The sequence below is a fragment of the Poecilia mexicana genome, unplaced genomic scaffold (genome assembly GCF_051168715.1).
Source record: "Poecilia mexicana isolate PSO_F unplaced genomic scaffold, ASM5116871v1 scaffold_2, whole genome shotgun sequence".
Lineage (NCBI taxonomy): Eukaryota > Metazoa > Chordata > Actinopteri > Cyprinodontiformes > Poeciliidae > Poecilia > Poecilia mexicana.
In genome coordinates, this window is record NW_028263371.1 from 28,713,992 (window position 1) to 28,727,888 (window position 13,897).

The 13,897-nt window shown below is 41.6% G+C and overlaps 1 protein-coding gene across 1 annotated transcript in view; it reads left to right on the plus strand.

Moving 5' to 3' along the window:
- Positions 1–13,897, plus strand: part of pard3ba (par-3 family cell polarity regulator beta a) — a 126,683-nt gene that overhangs the window by 64,291 nt on the left and 48,495 nt on the right. Inside the window, exons 17-19 of the mRNA XM_088013764.1 lie at positions 88–132; positions 8,351–8,566; positions 9,975–10,182. Of these exons, the coding sequence (XP_087869890.1) occupies positions 88–132; positions 8,351–8,566; positions 9,975–10,182 (469 nt within the window). The remainder of the gene's footprint in view (positions 1–87; positions 133–8,350; positions 8,567–9,974; positions 10,183–13,897) is intronic.

Genomic DNA, 13,897 nt, shown 5'->3' on the forward strand with positions numbered 1-13,897 from the left:
AGGAGCTGCCTGAGCGCCGCTTTGTGTTGCAGAATATATTCCCCTGCATGATAAAGGTGTGCTTTTTTTTTTTTTTTTTTGTCCTAGTGGCCGACGAGAGCAACGTTGGATCGCTGGTGGGGCAGAGAAACGGTGAGTGGTTTCTAAACAAACATTCCCTTTATTCTTCCTCTTTCTTGTGGCTCTCCCCTCCCTCCGCCGCTGCTCCAGCTGACACAGCTGAGTTGTGAAGCACTTCGTGTGCGAGCTCTTGCTGCTTTACAGCCGTCCGGGTCAGGAAGCCCACAGCGCTCAATCCTCGCCCAGCTGACAGCGGCCGCGTTACATCACAATTGCTTCGGCTGCAGTTATTTGTTCGCTCTCGGTTCTGCCTCATTTTTATTTGAGAAGTGTCTACTTTAAGGTAAACCGGCACAAAAGCGCTGCTCACAGTGAAGAGTGGCGGATCAAAGTGCAGCCCATGTTTTATTCGCTAATAGTGCCTTCACATGTCTGACTGCAGGAGCAGAAAAGCTCAAGCAAGACGTCGGCGTGGCAACGACAGCACACCGACTGCTGACTTGAGCTCTGAAGAGTGTAAAATTCAGAAATTGAATAAAAGTAGCACCAAGCAGGGCGGAGGGGACTTGTTGATCTTTTTAAATGGAGTCTAAAAATAACAAAACAGGCATTTAAAAAACAAAAATCTTTCAAGCATCGATGCTTCAACTGAATGAGTTAAAAGCAACATTATCTGTAAAGCAACACTTAAAACCGTAGAGATGATTTATTTCAGTAATTTGTTTCAGAAAAGTGAAATTCACATGCTGATAAATATTTTAAAACGTTTTTCAGTTGCTTTCTTGGCTTACAGAAAAGAAAAATAAAACACTCTGGGGGATTTTATTCATTTCTTGTAACACCCTGACATTTATGCAACATGTTTTCCTTCCACTAAACCTTCCATTGATGCATCATTCTCAGAGGAACAAGGCTTTTTCCCCATTTCTAATGATTGTTTACACCATAAGAAACTTTTTCGGGTTAAGAATAACAATAAATTAGTAAACTAGGTCATCTTTTCAGTGATATTCTAATTTAATATGAGCTGTTTTACTAACTCCAGGAATTGGTGGAGGTAAAATGGACACTGAAGCATAGATTTATCCACAAATAGATTGACGAACAAATGAGTGGATGGATAAATGGATGGATCGGTCCTCTGCTGTCTTGTCTCTCAGTAGTCGATCATTAAAGTTCCCGTAGGAAGTGGCCCCATGCCGACCTGGATTTCTCTATACTCAGCATTCCCACAAGTGGCTCCCACTCCTCCCACCATCTCTCTCTCTCTCTCTCCTCTTTATGATTATCCCAGCATAGCTGAAGGTCCATGATAAAGAAAGCGATCCATTCCTTCCTTTCTTCATCCCCTCTCCAGTCGACATCTCGGCTAATGCGTATTGACAGTCTCTTGCTATGGTTTTCATTTTTTGCTGATGCGGCATATTTGCCCGGCTTGGTGCACCGCGCCCCACCCGACGCGGCCGCCACCGCCCGCCTTCCTAAATGGCCCCAGTGTTTCTTTATGGGCTTTGACATATTTCATTAGGCGGATGGTCTTAAGAGGCCCGCCTGGCTTCTTTAATCTGGCTAAAACCTTTTTTCTCCTCTCGGGCTCAACCTGCTCCGAGGTGCGCTCCGCTCCTCCAGCTCTCCCTCTCTTTCTTCTCATTTCACCATTCTCTCCATCGCTTTCTTCAGCTGTCGTCAATAGAGCTTTGAGTTTAATTTCTCTCTCTGCTTTCAGTTTTTTTTTTTTCACATCTTCCCACTGGTTTCCCTCCGTCTCAATCCCCAAACACCATTCGTCTGTCTCCCGTTTTATCCTCCTCTCTGTTCTACATCCAATTCTCTTTATTCTCGCTTTGGTTCCTTTTCTCCAGGCAGACTGATTCTTTTTTTAGGACCCCGCCCCCCAGAACCTCAGAACCCCCTCTCCATCCTCCTCCCTGCTCTGTTGCAGCTGTATCTGTTCCAGTCTTATGTGATTATGGCGAACATGCTCCAGTCTCAGAGTTTCCTCCACCGAGTCATACCCAGCGCAGCATTTCCCAACATTTTTATGAGTGTGTGTGTGCGTGTGTGTGTGTGTGTGTAGTGAGCCCTGTGAACAGCTCTTCCTTCGTTCTCCCCTCCGGTTCTCTTCCTGAGGATCTAACATCTCAGCAGGCAGGAAGCTAGCCCTCTTACACCACACCTGGGGGCTCTTCCAGCTGAAACGCCCACCTCCTCGCCCACTGACGCTCCCAGTATGCACAGAGCTTCATGCATGCTGGTTGTTTCTGCACTTCTGTGTCCTGAATCAAGTCCTTCACCTAAATAATTGCAGCTTTTACTGTTTCAGTGTTTAGATGTAGTCCATGCTGGCTCCATTGCATTAATCTGTGCTGCACACTTCACTTCTCCTTTGTGCACCATGTATTTTCCACCAAGCATCCACAAATGGCATACGCCACCCTCTGCATACTTCAGCCCACCCCTCAACCATGCCGTAAAACCCACCAAAGGTAGGCCGTAATTATGAAATGGCCTTTAAAGTCCCCTTCAGTTATTAGAGCTATTCATCCGGGTCGAAGCTGAATACACGCAGCCCATATGTTCACATTCCCTCGTACATCTAAACAGCTAAACACAATTACTGCCGAAGCAACGCCTACATATCCAGCTCCCGCATCTGCCTCTGATGTAGCTGAGTGCATTCACAGAGCGATGGGAGGAAGCTTAATGATTGAACTGGTCTTTAAGTGAAGGAGAGTTTTGATTGACCATAACATGGATTAGATTTGCCTTTGCTAGCTGTACAGCTGTATGAAGCAATTTGATTTGAAGTCTGGTTTGTTGGGTGATTAGATGAGATTTGCTGCGCCTCAACATTTAAGGGACATGGCAGGTGATACCTTGGATTTTTCTTACCGTCACTCAAAGTGATAAAAAAAGCTTTTATATATAATAGCATGATCAATTTAGGCATAATATGTTTAAAAATAATCCCTCGTAAGAGCAGTTTGCTTGTTTGAACGTGTGCCTGCATGTTTTATGACCTTATTTTTTTTTAAAAGTCCTCTAATTCTTTATGTATGGACGATTTTATTTAAAATAAACCTTTTGTTAGGTTGGAAATGAAACAAACACTTAAACCGTGCATTCGTTTGCAGGCGTTTGTATCAGTATGTCGCTTTTAACGACATCCCGGTCGGGGCGTGTTTTACCGCTTTCCTGAACATCGACTTCACGTTTTATTGGCTGAACCTGAGATTAGGTGCGAGACTGAAAAGTGTGTGTGCTTCTGTAAGCACGCTAGGGACATGCGCCAGCTCCCTGCATCTATTTTAAAGAGCTACAGCCCCTATTGTTGGATGCAGCCTCCTGCAGGTAAGCCAGTGTGAAGCCTCTGTAACACACTCAGCAACCTCCACTAGTTTTAATGGAGGGGACACTTTTCTTTGTAACTGTGGCAACCTTTCTGCGGTTTGCTGCATGGCGTGGAGCCATTGTAATCCATCAGAAATGTGTATTAAGATGCTGCTGAGACTCTGGGAAGTGAGTCTGTGTATATTTCTTGGAGCTAACTTGATATGACTGTTTTAATAGTACTTGAAGTACCATGACAATTGTATTTAGTTATTTAATTCAGGCTAAAAACAGGATTTCAAGATTATTATTACTATTTACCTTTTTTGACCAAATAATTTGGTCAAAGAGGAAAATTTAAAGACTAGTTTCTGTTTGGATAATAGGGAGTTTTTAGGCAGGTTATTATCTTCTAATTCCAATGTTTTCATACATTTTCCTATGTGGTAGAATTTCCTTTGTAAACTGAACAAATTGGGTCAAACATGTTGCTTCCTTCCACATCTTAGAATAGTTTGGTTCATTCATCTTTACAGAACTTAGTACAGTTTGTTGGCCATCTCGCTCGCACACAACTTTCTAGATGGGCCGCCAAATTGTCTCGATCAGAACTTTGTGATGTTGGCTCTAAAATATTGACCTCTTTTGTTCTTGAACCACTTTGTAATCACTTTGACTCTGTCCTTAAGGTCATTGTCCATCTGGAAGACCCATTTGCACACAAGCTTTAACTTCCTGGCTGGAGGATAATGTTCTTTCCTCATGATGCCACCTGTTTTATGAAGTACAATGTTTTTTTTTAGCGTTCTTTGTTGCACCTTAGAAATAAACCAGGATGCCCCTTTTTATATTCCTACCTAGATATCTTATTACAACCAGTTGGACCTGAGTGGTTCATTACTTCAGAGGAAGTTGTACCAGCATATATTGTTCTACAGGTGTGTCACTCCCTCTCTTTTAAAAGAGGATATTTTTCTTGAACAAAGCAGCATGATGGTGTTGCATTAGTCCTTTCAGTCCCTCTCAGTGAAGAAAGACCCCGTGGCTACACTCGAGGCAAAGACTTCACTTCTGTCTGTTAATACAAGCACGACAGCATCCAACCTCCAGAGAAGTCACACATATCACTGTGTGATGCGTGCGAGTTGGGAATAAGCTCAGGTGGACGTTCGCTTGTGTGGGTTTACAGACTGCATGTGGAGTAGCTTTTTTTTTTTTTTTACCTATTTTTACTGTAGATTGTTGCAATATGAAGTTGTTTCAAAAGTTCTTCCAGAAAGCTAGCTGCTAACCCCAAGAGAACATCTGGTAGCGGAGACAATGTAAGGTCATGATTGGGCGTTCAACTAAAAATATTACATATATACTGTGTGAAGCATCGATGTGGATCAAAATGTGATGCTTCTTGTGTGTGTACACAATCAGAGTTTTAGCAGGTGTTTTATTTATATGTTTCTCGTTTCAGTTCAGCATCTTGTTCTCCAGGGTAAATCATAAACGAACCGTTTGGACTAGAATAAGAGCATCTTTCATTGCTCAGTTTTGATTTTTTCCTGAAACTGTTGCTTCTAAAAGCGGCTCAACAAAGTGAGAACGTGATGCTACGGCGCGATCTCGGATTGAGAAGCCTTACGTCTGTGAAGGGCATCGACTCTTTTTCTCTTTTTTTTTTTGTTTTTGTTTTTTTGTTTTTATAATGTGGCTGTTAAGTCGTTCGTCTGATATGTGCACCCGCTTGAACCGGCGGCAATCAGGCAGACGTGATGCGAACGGATCCGAGCGAGCATCTGCTGGCACGGCGGGCGGCGATATGTGATAAACGCCGATTTCACCCTCCATTGGATCGAGCTGGCGATGATGGCCACCTCTCTCTACTCTCGTCCCATCCGTCCTATTAAACCCTCATTATTCATTTACCTCCAGCCGCAGCCGCCTGACATGCATGGAATGAGTGCCGCGCAAACACGCTCCAGCGAAAACGAATTGCTCTCATATTTCTTCTATTTCATCTAAGGCGGTCAAGGACACACACCACTATCTCATAGAAGCAGTATTGTGAATATTTTTCCCCCCCAACCCACTGACTTGGATGAAAATTCTCACATTTTGGTAATAAATACACACCCGCCCACATGCTCAGACACACACAGCTTCCCCGTATAGTGGCGCAGTGCACTGGCAAGGAGCTTAATTCTATCAGGCTGTGAGCTGGACAGCCGTAATTACATTTGTGACACAAATCCTGTCTCTCAAATTGAGCGTTTTATTCCTGAGCGCTCCCGCCTCTCTATTTATAACCCCTTATTCCCCATAAATCCCACTTCCTCTCAGAAAGTCAATTTGGGACTTAAAAGGCAGCAACGCTTCGCTTACTTTGCCTCCTCCTTTGACTCCATCGCCGCTTCAGTTTCACTCCCCCCTTTTTTGGCTCGACTTCGAAGATTTAGAAGCATCTAAAACGACAAAAAAGGCTTTAGAAGTGAGTGCCATGATCCAAAGAAGTCTTTCCTATGGAAGAGAGCGGGGAAAAAAAACCTGCTCCCATTCTGTACAGCTGAGATGAATTTGTTGCTTCTTTGTTGGAGGGGTTCCTTCTCACCCAGCTGTCCTTCAATTTCTGCCAGAGCATGAATGTCAGAATGCCTCTTTGACAGCAGCATCTTCTTCTTGACATTTACTTTCTTTTCTCCGTTATCTCCTTCCTTTGTATCCGGGTGACTCGTCCCCCGGCTGAATCCGCCTTCACGGAGGCCACACCAGAGTACAGTTATAGTGCAGTTCATTTCCCTCCGGTCGCCTCTCAGTAAAGTAAATGTTATCAAAAAGTTCATTTACTTCAGGGAAACTTAGAAAACGAGAATATTGCTTGGAACAAAGACAGGATTTTTTTTTTAAAATACAGACATCTTTTCTTGTGGCCTACAGAACCATGATGTCCAAAAACAAAAAATGTGTTGAAGTCCTATTCCCAAGAAAGAAAGTTTAGTGGAAGGAAAATGTGCAGTGGGGAAAAAAAAAAAAAAAACTATAAGCGTGATAGGATTTTAAAGGAAACGAGTTTTACTTTTGCAACTAAATCGTGGAAATAAATTTAAATTTTGATGATGTTCTACTTTCTGCAGAGACATTTGAATTCCCTTATCTTTCATTCCCACTTAATGGCTTTTCCTGTCGGATCTTATTTTTCTTCTTCTTTTTTTTTACTTTATCATGAAAGAAACTTAAACTTAAATCAAGTTGAAATTATTTTATTTATTTTTTGCACGAATAAACTCAATGATTGAGTTTATTCCATCAAAACTTACACCAAGTAACATGAATAAATGTTAAAATTAATCAGTTTAATGCAGAAGTTTGAATTTATTGGGGATTTTTTCTCATCCACACAGTTATCTTAGTTGTATATCTGTATCGTTAATCTTTACCTTTATTTTTCATCTTTTTAATCCAAATTTAATCCACCTTTTTAATTTACATCAAATTTGCGATGTAAATTTATCAAATATTCAGCTAGAATAAAGGCAGCAGGTTGCTGATGTACAGGTATCATTTGCTAAAGGACGTTGAAGTAAATATGTGTTTAGAAAAATAATATTTTAAAAAAGGTACCTGTTTCTCATATTAAGTCCTTGATTCAAAAAAAACAATACTTCACTTTTACTCCACTTCATTAATATTCTACTTTGGTGCTGAACAGTTACTGCAAGACGAGAAAATCTAATTGCATAATATTATGTTGTGTTTTGGGCATGATTTCAAATATTGCAATAAGAGCATTTGGTCTTGATTATATTTGAGGCTGAAATATAGCCTTTAAACCACGAGTGTAACCTCGGCGTGTCTGAGAGATTAATTACAGTTGGTATACTGAATTATTAAAGTACCCTTTTCCACTCCCGCTGAAATATATTCTCCACAGTTCTTATGGAAAGTAAACTTTCTCCAAATTGAATTGTAGGCAGCATTCATTTTTAGAGGGTTTAATGCACATGCCCTTTAATTAAATAAGGAAATATAATTCTGGGAGATGTGTACAAATGTAATGTTTTGTAAGCAGTTGGCTAGATTTTGCTAAAAGCTTGTGATCCCAATAAGATTATTCCATCTCATTTTAGTCGAGGCTGCATTACTAATTCAGAGCAAAACTTCCTCCCCCATCCATCAGCCAGGCTTTTCTCCATCTCTTGATTCCAGTCATCTTTTGCTTTAGTTGTGGGAATTGGGTAAAACATTAAAGGACATTGGCCTTGGGGGGGATTTCCAGCACCATTAAATGCTCCAATGCAGCTTATCTGTATCTGAATATTTACAATATCTTTATTTAAGTTCATCCAGAGTTATGGAGGGGATCATCATAATTGCATTAGCCCACTAAAAATTACATTTGCAGCCACTGAAATTTGAATATTTCCTTCCCTCTCAGAGCACTGCATGTGATTATACATTTGTTTCAAGTCAAGTCAGGTTTATTTGTGTAGTGTATTTCAGCAACAAGGCAGTTCAAAGTGTGTAAATCATGAACATCGAACCGAAACAAATATTACATTAACCAATGCCTTCATAAAAATCATCAAGCACATATACATCAGATATGTTGATTAATGTTCCACTTATTAGTGATCAAAAGCAACTACAAACAGGTGGGTATTTAACGTTGATTTAGAGAAAATCAGTGTTTTGGCTGTTTTGTCGTTTTCTGGATGTTTGTTCCAGATTTGAGGTGCTTAGAAGCTCAATTGAGAACTCACATTCTGGATGAACTGAAGCTAGGACATCAGTCCGTTAATCCTAGAAATGTTCTTCATGCGATGGAAGACTGACTTTGTAACTGTCTTTATGTGTCCATGTAGGAGTTGCTGTAAACATGCAGCAAATGGAGTTTTTGCCTCTTTCAATCAGTAGATGGTAGATTTGGAAAATGTTCATGGAAGTAAACATTATTGTCTGTTTTGTTCCGAAGAGTCCGATTTCAGAGGAGCGCTGGGTCCCACCCTCGGCCTGGTGAAGTCCAGTTCCTTGGAGAGCCTCCAGACGGCCGTGTCCGAGGCGCAGCAGAGCCAACAGCAGGCTCCGGTCCCGTTCCACCGGCCGCGGCCGCACGTTGTCCGGGGTCGAGCGTGCAACCAGAGCTTCCGCATCGCCATTGACAAATCCTACGACGGACCCTCTGAAGACGGTAATAAAAACTAGGAGCTGCTCAGAAAGTTTCTGCTGCTACAACGAAAACTTTTTATTTTTTTTGAGACATTGTATCTACTTTAAATTACCAACCATGCTCTGATGCTCATCCCTGAAGCTTTTTAACACACTGGCACTCAAAGAGCCGCAGGCCTGCCAAGAGAGGACACACTCCTTAGCCTAAGTACCTTAATGAAATGCTACATGATTTTATCCACTCAGCAATTTAGAAAAGAGTGACTTTATATCTTAGAGGAGGGTTTTTTTAATGCTTCACCTCCTGGCCGTGCAGACACCTGATCTTGGTGTAATTCCTTTCAGTGATTCAAATGGAGCACAGATTGGATTATTATTATTATTTTTTTAAACTGACTGGAAATATTCAGTTTAGATCTATCATCAGTTGCCGACCTGAACAAATCTCACAAAATCTTGTTTCTGATGCTTTAAATCATGCATATGCCTGGTAAATGTGTGTAAAAACCCTTTGGAACCATTTTATTCCAGTTGCATTATCTCACCATGAAAAACTGAAAAAGATTGAATCTTTAACTTGATTACTTTTACGCAGTGTGGAATAAGAAATTAACACCTGTGGCAATTATTGGTACACTTGCTCTCAATTTTACAAACCTCTTTTTTTGCCAGGAGGAGAGCAATTCATCTCCTTTAACATTTCTCTGTATGTAGTGGTTAGCATGGGACGTTTTTCACACCTGGAGTGTTTTGTAGTTGAAATGATCAATCGTGTTCTCAAAGTGTACGGTTCCAGTTGCAGTCCCAGTCCAATTTAGAACCTCCATGTTTTTACATTTGTGATAGTAAGGAAGAAAAAGCTTCTTCCTGGCATGTTGTGAAGTCTTGGTAGAAGTTCAGAAGCTCTGAAATACTATCTGACTAAGTTTAAATGAAATAAATTCTAATGTAACTTTTAGTGTAATGGAATTATCAAAACTAATTGTGCCACTGTTGATTTTTTGTTTGTTTCTTTGTAGGCAAGTAGCTTCATTACTGTAGACAATTCTTGACTTATGAACGTTTAAAAATATCCACTTTATTAGAATGCTATGTTCTCTTTTCTTTCCCATTTTGAGGAATGGCTTATAGAAGCAATTCCCGCATCACATCATATTTTTACCCAAGGGAAACAGGAAGTAGTGGATTACTTATTTTAAATTACTAGATGTATTAAATACACTAATTTGTCAAGGTTGCTCAACTCCTACCAACTATAAAGCAATCATGGTTAAAAAACAATACACTTATGTATATATTTACACAAATAAAGGTTTCATGCAATACAAAGATGCATTTATTTTAAGAGTAGCAACATATTTCCACTCACTCATGACTAAAATTACAACGATGGTACCAGATTCACCTCCCTGTCCGTTTGCTGCCCTCAGATGACGACGTGTCAGATGACAGCTCTGGCCACGAGACGCCCGCCAGCAGCTCCTCCCGTCAGGACCTGGATGCGGATGATGGAGGGAAGAAGAAGAAGAAAACCAAGGGGAAAAGGAAGGAGAAGAAGAACAAGCCGAAGAAGAAGACGGAGGACTCGGTGGATGAACCAGAGAAGAAGACTAAGAAGAAAGGATTTAACCTCCTAAGGTATGAAAATCTTTGAAATGTAAATCGAAGGAGTTCCACCTTGTTTTGTGTACTTTCCCCTTGGTTAACTTTCAGCAAATTACCCCACTGAGCACAGCGGGATTATGGGATTTTGGGTGATTGGATATGAACACAACCTCCTCAGTAATGGAGAGGATCCATTATTAAGTCCCAGTGAGACGGCGCCAACCCCAAAACGCTCGTCACCCCTTTATCAACCTGTCCCCATCCTGATTTGTGGTGATCCAATCCTCCAGCCGCAGCCCTTATCTATTGGCAGTGACACACTGCGGTCAGTGTATCACCACACTTCTAACACTCGGGATTCAATTAGGCCGTGACGAGAGATAGCGCGGCCTGAGCGTCGGACTACAGATGGCTGATAAGAATCCAATCGGCCACAGTGTCAGGGTTCGGTAATGGAGGAGATGTTTGCCCGTCGAGGCCGGGAACGGGAACAGGAAGGGCAACATGAAGGACTCGCAGGAGTCTGGCCTTACCTGATATTTTATCTGTTTTTTGTTTGGGTTTTTTTGGCATCTGAAATAGTTCAGTTTATAACAAACCTTCTGTCGTTTATTTGCGGCAGAAACAGACAAATATATGGAAGGTGACGCTGTTAGCGGGAACAGATGGTGTTCGGTTGGAAATCCCTGAATGCACACCGCGACGTTTGTGGCATACATTCACATTTTATCAATGAAAATACATGAGTTGAATTGAGTTTATCACAACAACCTGAATACTGAAGCCCAGACTGCTGCTTCTGTAACTCAACGACAGGCAGAGTGTGGTAAAAGCTTCCAGCTTCCCCCCTCTCTGCCTGGCCTTTATCTCACCAACTAGATTGTTATTGAACTAGAAATATGACTTAATTAGCCAGAGCATTACTCTGTGCAATCTGATTGCTGCTCTCAAATGGTTTCTTACTCCAATTGCAGCATTAGGAAAAGGGCAAATTATGCACATATGACCTCAATTTACCTCAGCAGTGAAAGTGTGTGGAGCGCCAGCTCGCTCTGCAAACGCTGGAAGTCGGCCCTGTCCTTTCAGCTGCTGCAAATATTTAGTTTAGCCGCTCAATTATTTGAGGAGCGAGCTGCAGACGGCCGGGTGTGAGGTGACCTTTGGAAGTTTCTTATTTTTGAATCAGTTTCTTCAATTGTTTTCCGTCGTTTCACGTGATTTCACCTGCTTGCATAATCAAAGTGTCTGAATGCAGGTAAAGGGGAACGGAGGAAGATGCGTCGTGATGGCTGATGGCTTTACAAAGTCAAAACGTCTTTCACATCCTTCGTGTTCAATCGGACCGACTCGTCGCAATCATCTAGCCTGTTGCTGGGAGATGAATGAGGCTGAACAGAGGGAGCTTTCATCTGGATTTTTTTTTGGTCATACATCACAAAAGACTGGGAAGGAGCATGAGTGACAGAATTATCTGATGTTGAAATTATATGTTAATGATGTCGCATATTTCACAGAGTCAGCTAATACTAATGGGTCCTGCAAAAGTCCCACTTTTTTTCTCATACTAAAACCACATTATAGATCGACACAAAGTGGTGCAGAAATGGAGAGTAGAGTGAAAATAAGTTTGAATGTTTCGGCTTTTATTAAATTAAACGACAACTTTTTTTGTCTCTTTAGAATATTAATCACAAATACTATAAATCAATCTAAATTTTAAATACTAAAAATCAGTACAAATTCAGCGTCATAAAGGCAAAAGAACACAGAGATGGGTCAGGGTCTGGTACATCTGCGATCAGAGAAGTAACTCTGGAGGAGCTGCAGAGATCTGCAGCTCGGGTGTCATGAAAACTCAATTTTGACCACGTGGAAGAAAAACATGTATAACACAATTTAACACAATTAATTTAAAACTATCTCTGAACACAAGATTCCCATTGCAACATCGTGGCACCATAATGCTGTGGGAATGAGTGAAGATGAATTCAGCTCAATATCAGTTAATCCTGGGAAAAAAACTGTTTAGAGGCAGCAAAAGACTTTTCACTTCTTATTTATGCCTTTTTTTGTGTTGGTCCCCCAGATAAAACCCCTGTAAATACTTTTCTGATTTGAAAACGTTTCAGGAGGAGTGAGCAGTTTTGCGAGGCACATTTTAATCTTTTTTCTACATGGCAGAGACGGCGTCGTATCTGTCTTCTCCACTTCCTCATCTCAAAGCTTGTCTCCCAGATTCCCAAACAAGCCGAGACAAACGGCAGAGCCCTTACGACTGGGGGACCGGCCGCTCGTCTTGTCTGCACTCAGCAGACAGAGTCTGAGTCTTTGCCTAGAACGCCGCCTCGGGGCCGCGCCGCCGCCGAAGCTCTGGCTGCTCTTCTGTTTTCTCTCAACACCACTGTGGGAAAAGACTGGCTGACCGGGTCATCCGCTGAAAAATAGAAATTTACGGTACTTCCATCTGCTTCTCAGGACAAAGTGGGGTTTCTCTGTCTCAAGGAAGTTAATCATGGTATTAACTCTAGCATGTTATGATGTTCTTCTAACAGAATGTGAAGGATGCCATCAAATGCGTTTTGTTCCCAGCTGACAGTCAGAGATGTTTTCCACAGTTTGCTGTGCTTACACATTGCTGGGTGTGTCTCCCTTCACTCGTCCCGTCTGTCCCGCATCCCGTCACTCACTCTGTCCCACGGAGGATCGTTGTAGCGCCGTCGCCATCAGCAACCCTTAACCAGTTTACGGGACATGAAAGCTTAGCATCCTGATATGCTGTTTACAAATCCACATACAGCGTCACATATATCTCCTCTATCCTTCACCCTCCTCCTCCTCTCTCCTCCTGCTGCTGCTCCCTGTTTGCCGCGCTGCAGAAATCCGACAGGGAAGCAAGCCAATTAGCGCCATCCGTTCCGCTCCCATCCTATCGCTTAGTTGCAGAAAGTGCGGGGTTGAAAGGTTGTCACTGGTGGGCCATGCGGTGCAGAACTAAAGTCTCGATGTCAAATAAGAGAATCCCACTGTTGGATGATTTCTGATGGATTACTGCTGTTGTTGTGAACTCGTTTTCTCTCTCTGAGCTCTTGGCCTTTCAGTGCTAACTTCATGACGAGTCTCCTCCCTTTGACTCCTTAAAACGTCTGGGTTTTTATCTTCCATCACCTTGTTCTTCATGTTATATAGTCATAGGCACTCCTTTATCATTCTGTTTCTTTTCTACAATAATTAGGCAGCATGAAGGAGGAATCCATGGCTAAACGTTGTTTTAGTGCTGCTGAGGAGCCTTTACTTATTTTTTGTACTCGTAATGTTATGTTTAATTCTCCGTACAGTACTCTTAACTAGGGCTTACAAATGACAGAAAATGTTTTCAAAAAGTGACTTTTATTTCAATCCGAGTTGAACAACGGAGTATTAGGGCCAGGCTGTGAGAATTTTTGTTTCATTACAAGAAAGTTGTCAAAATATTAGCAGAAACAAGAAAAAAATTATGTTAAGAAATTAGAGTGCTCATAAAAATACTACTGAATTCTCCAAATATTAAGACTTGCACAACTAATACCTCTCCAAAACTTCTATACTTAGCTTTTTTTGCATGAACTTTAGAGAACAGAGTTCATCTTTTAGGTTCTTAAGCAGCTCCCGATCATCTCCACCAAAATATTTGTCTACGCTGTCTTTTTCTGAAATGCTGTTAACTTTACTTCCCTTTATCCGATGGAGCAAGACACACACCTTTTGCAAA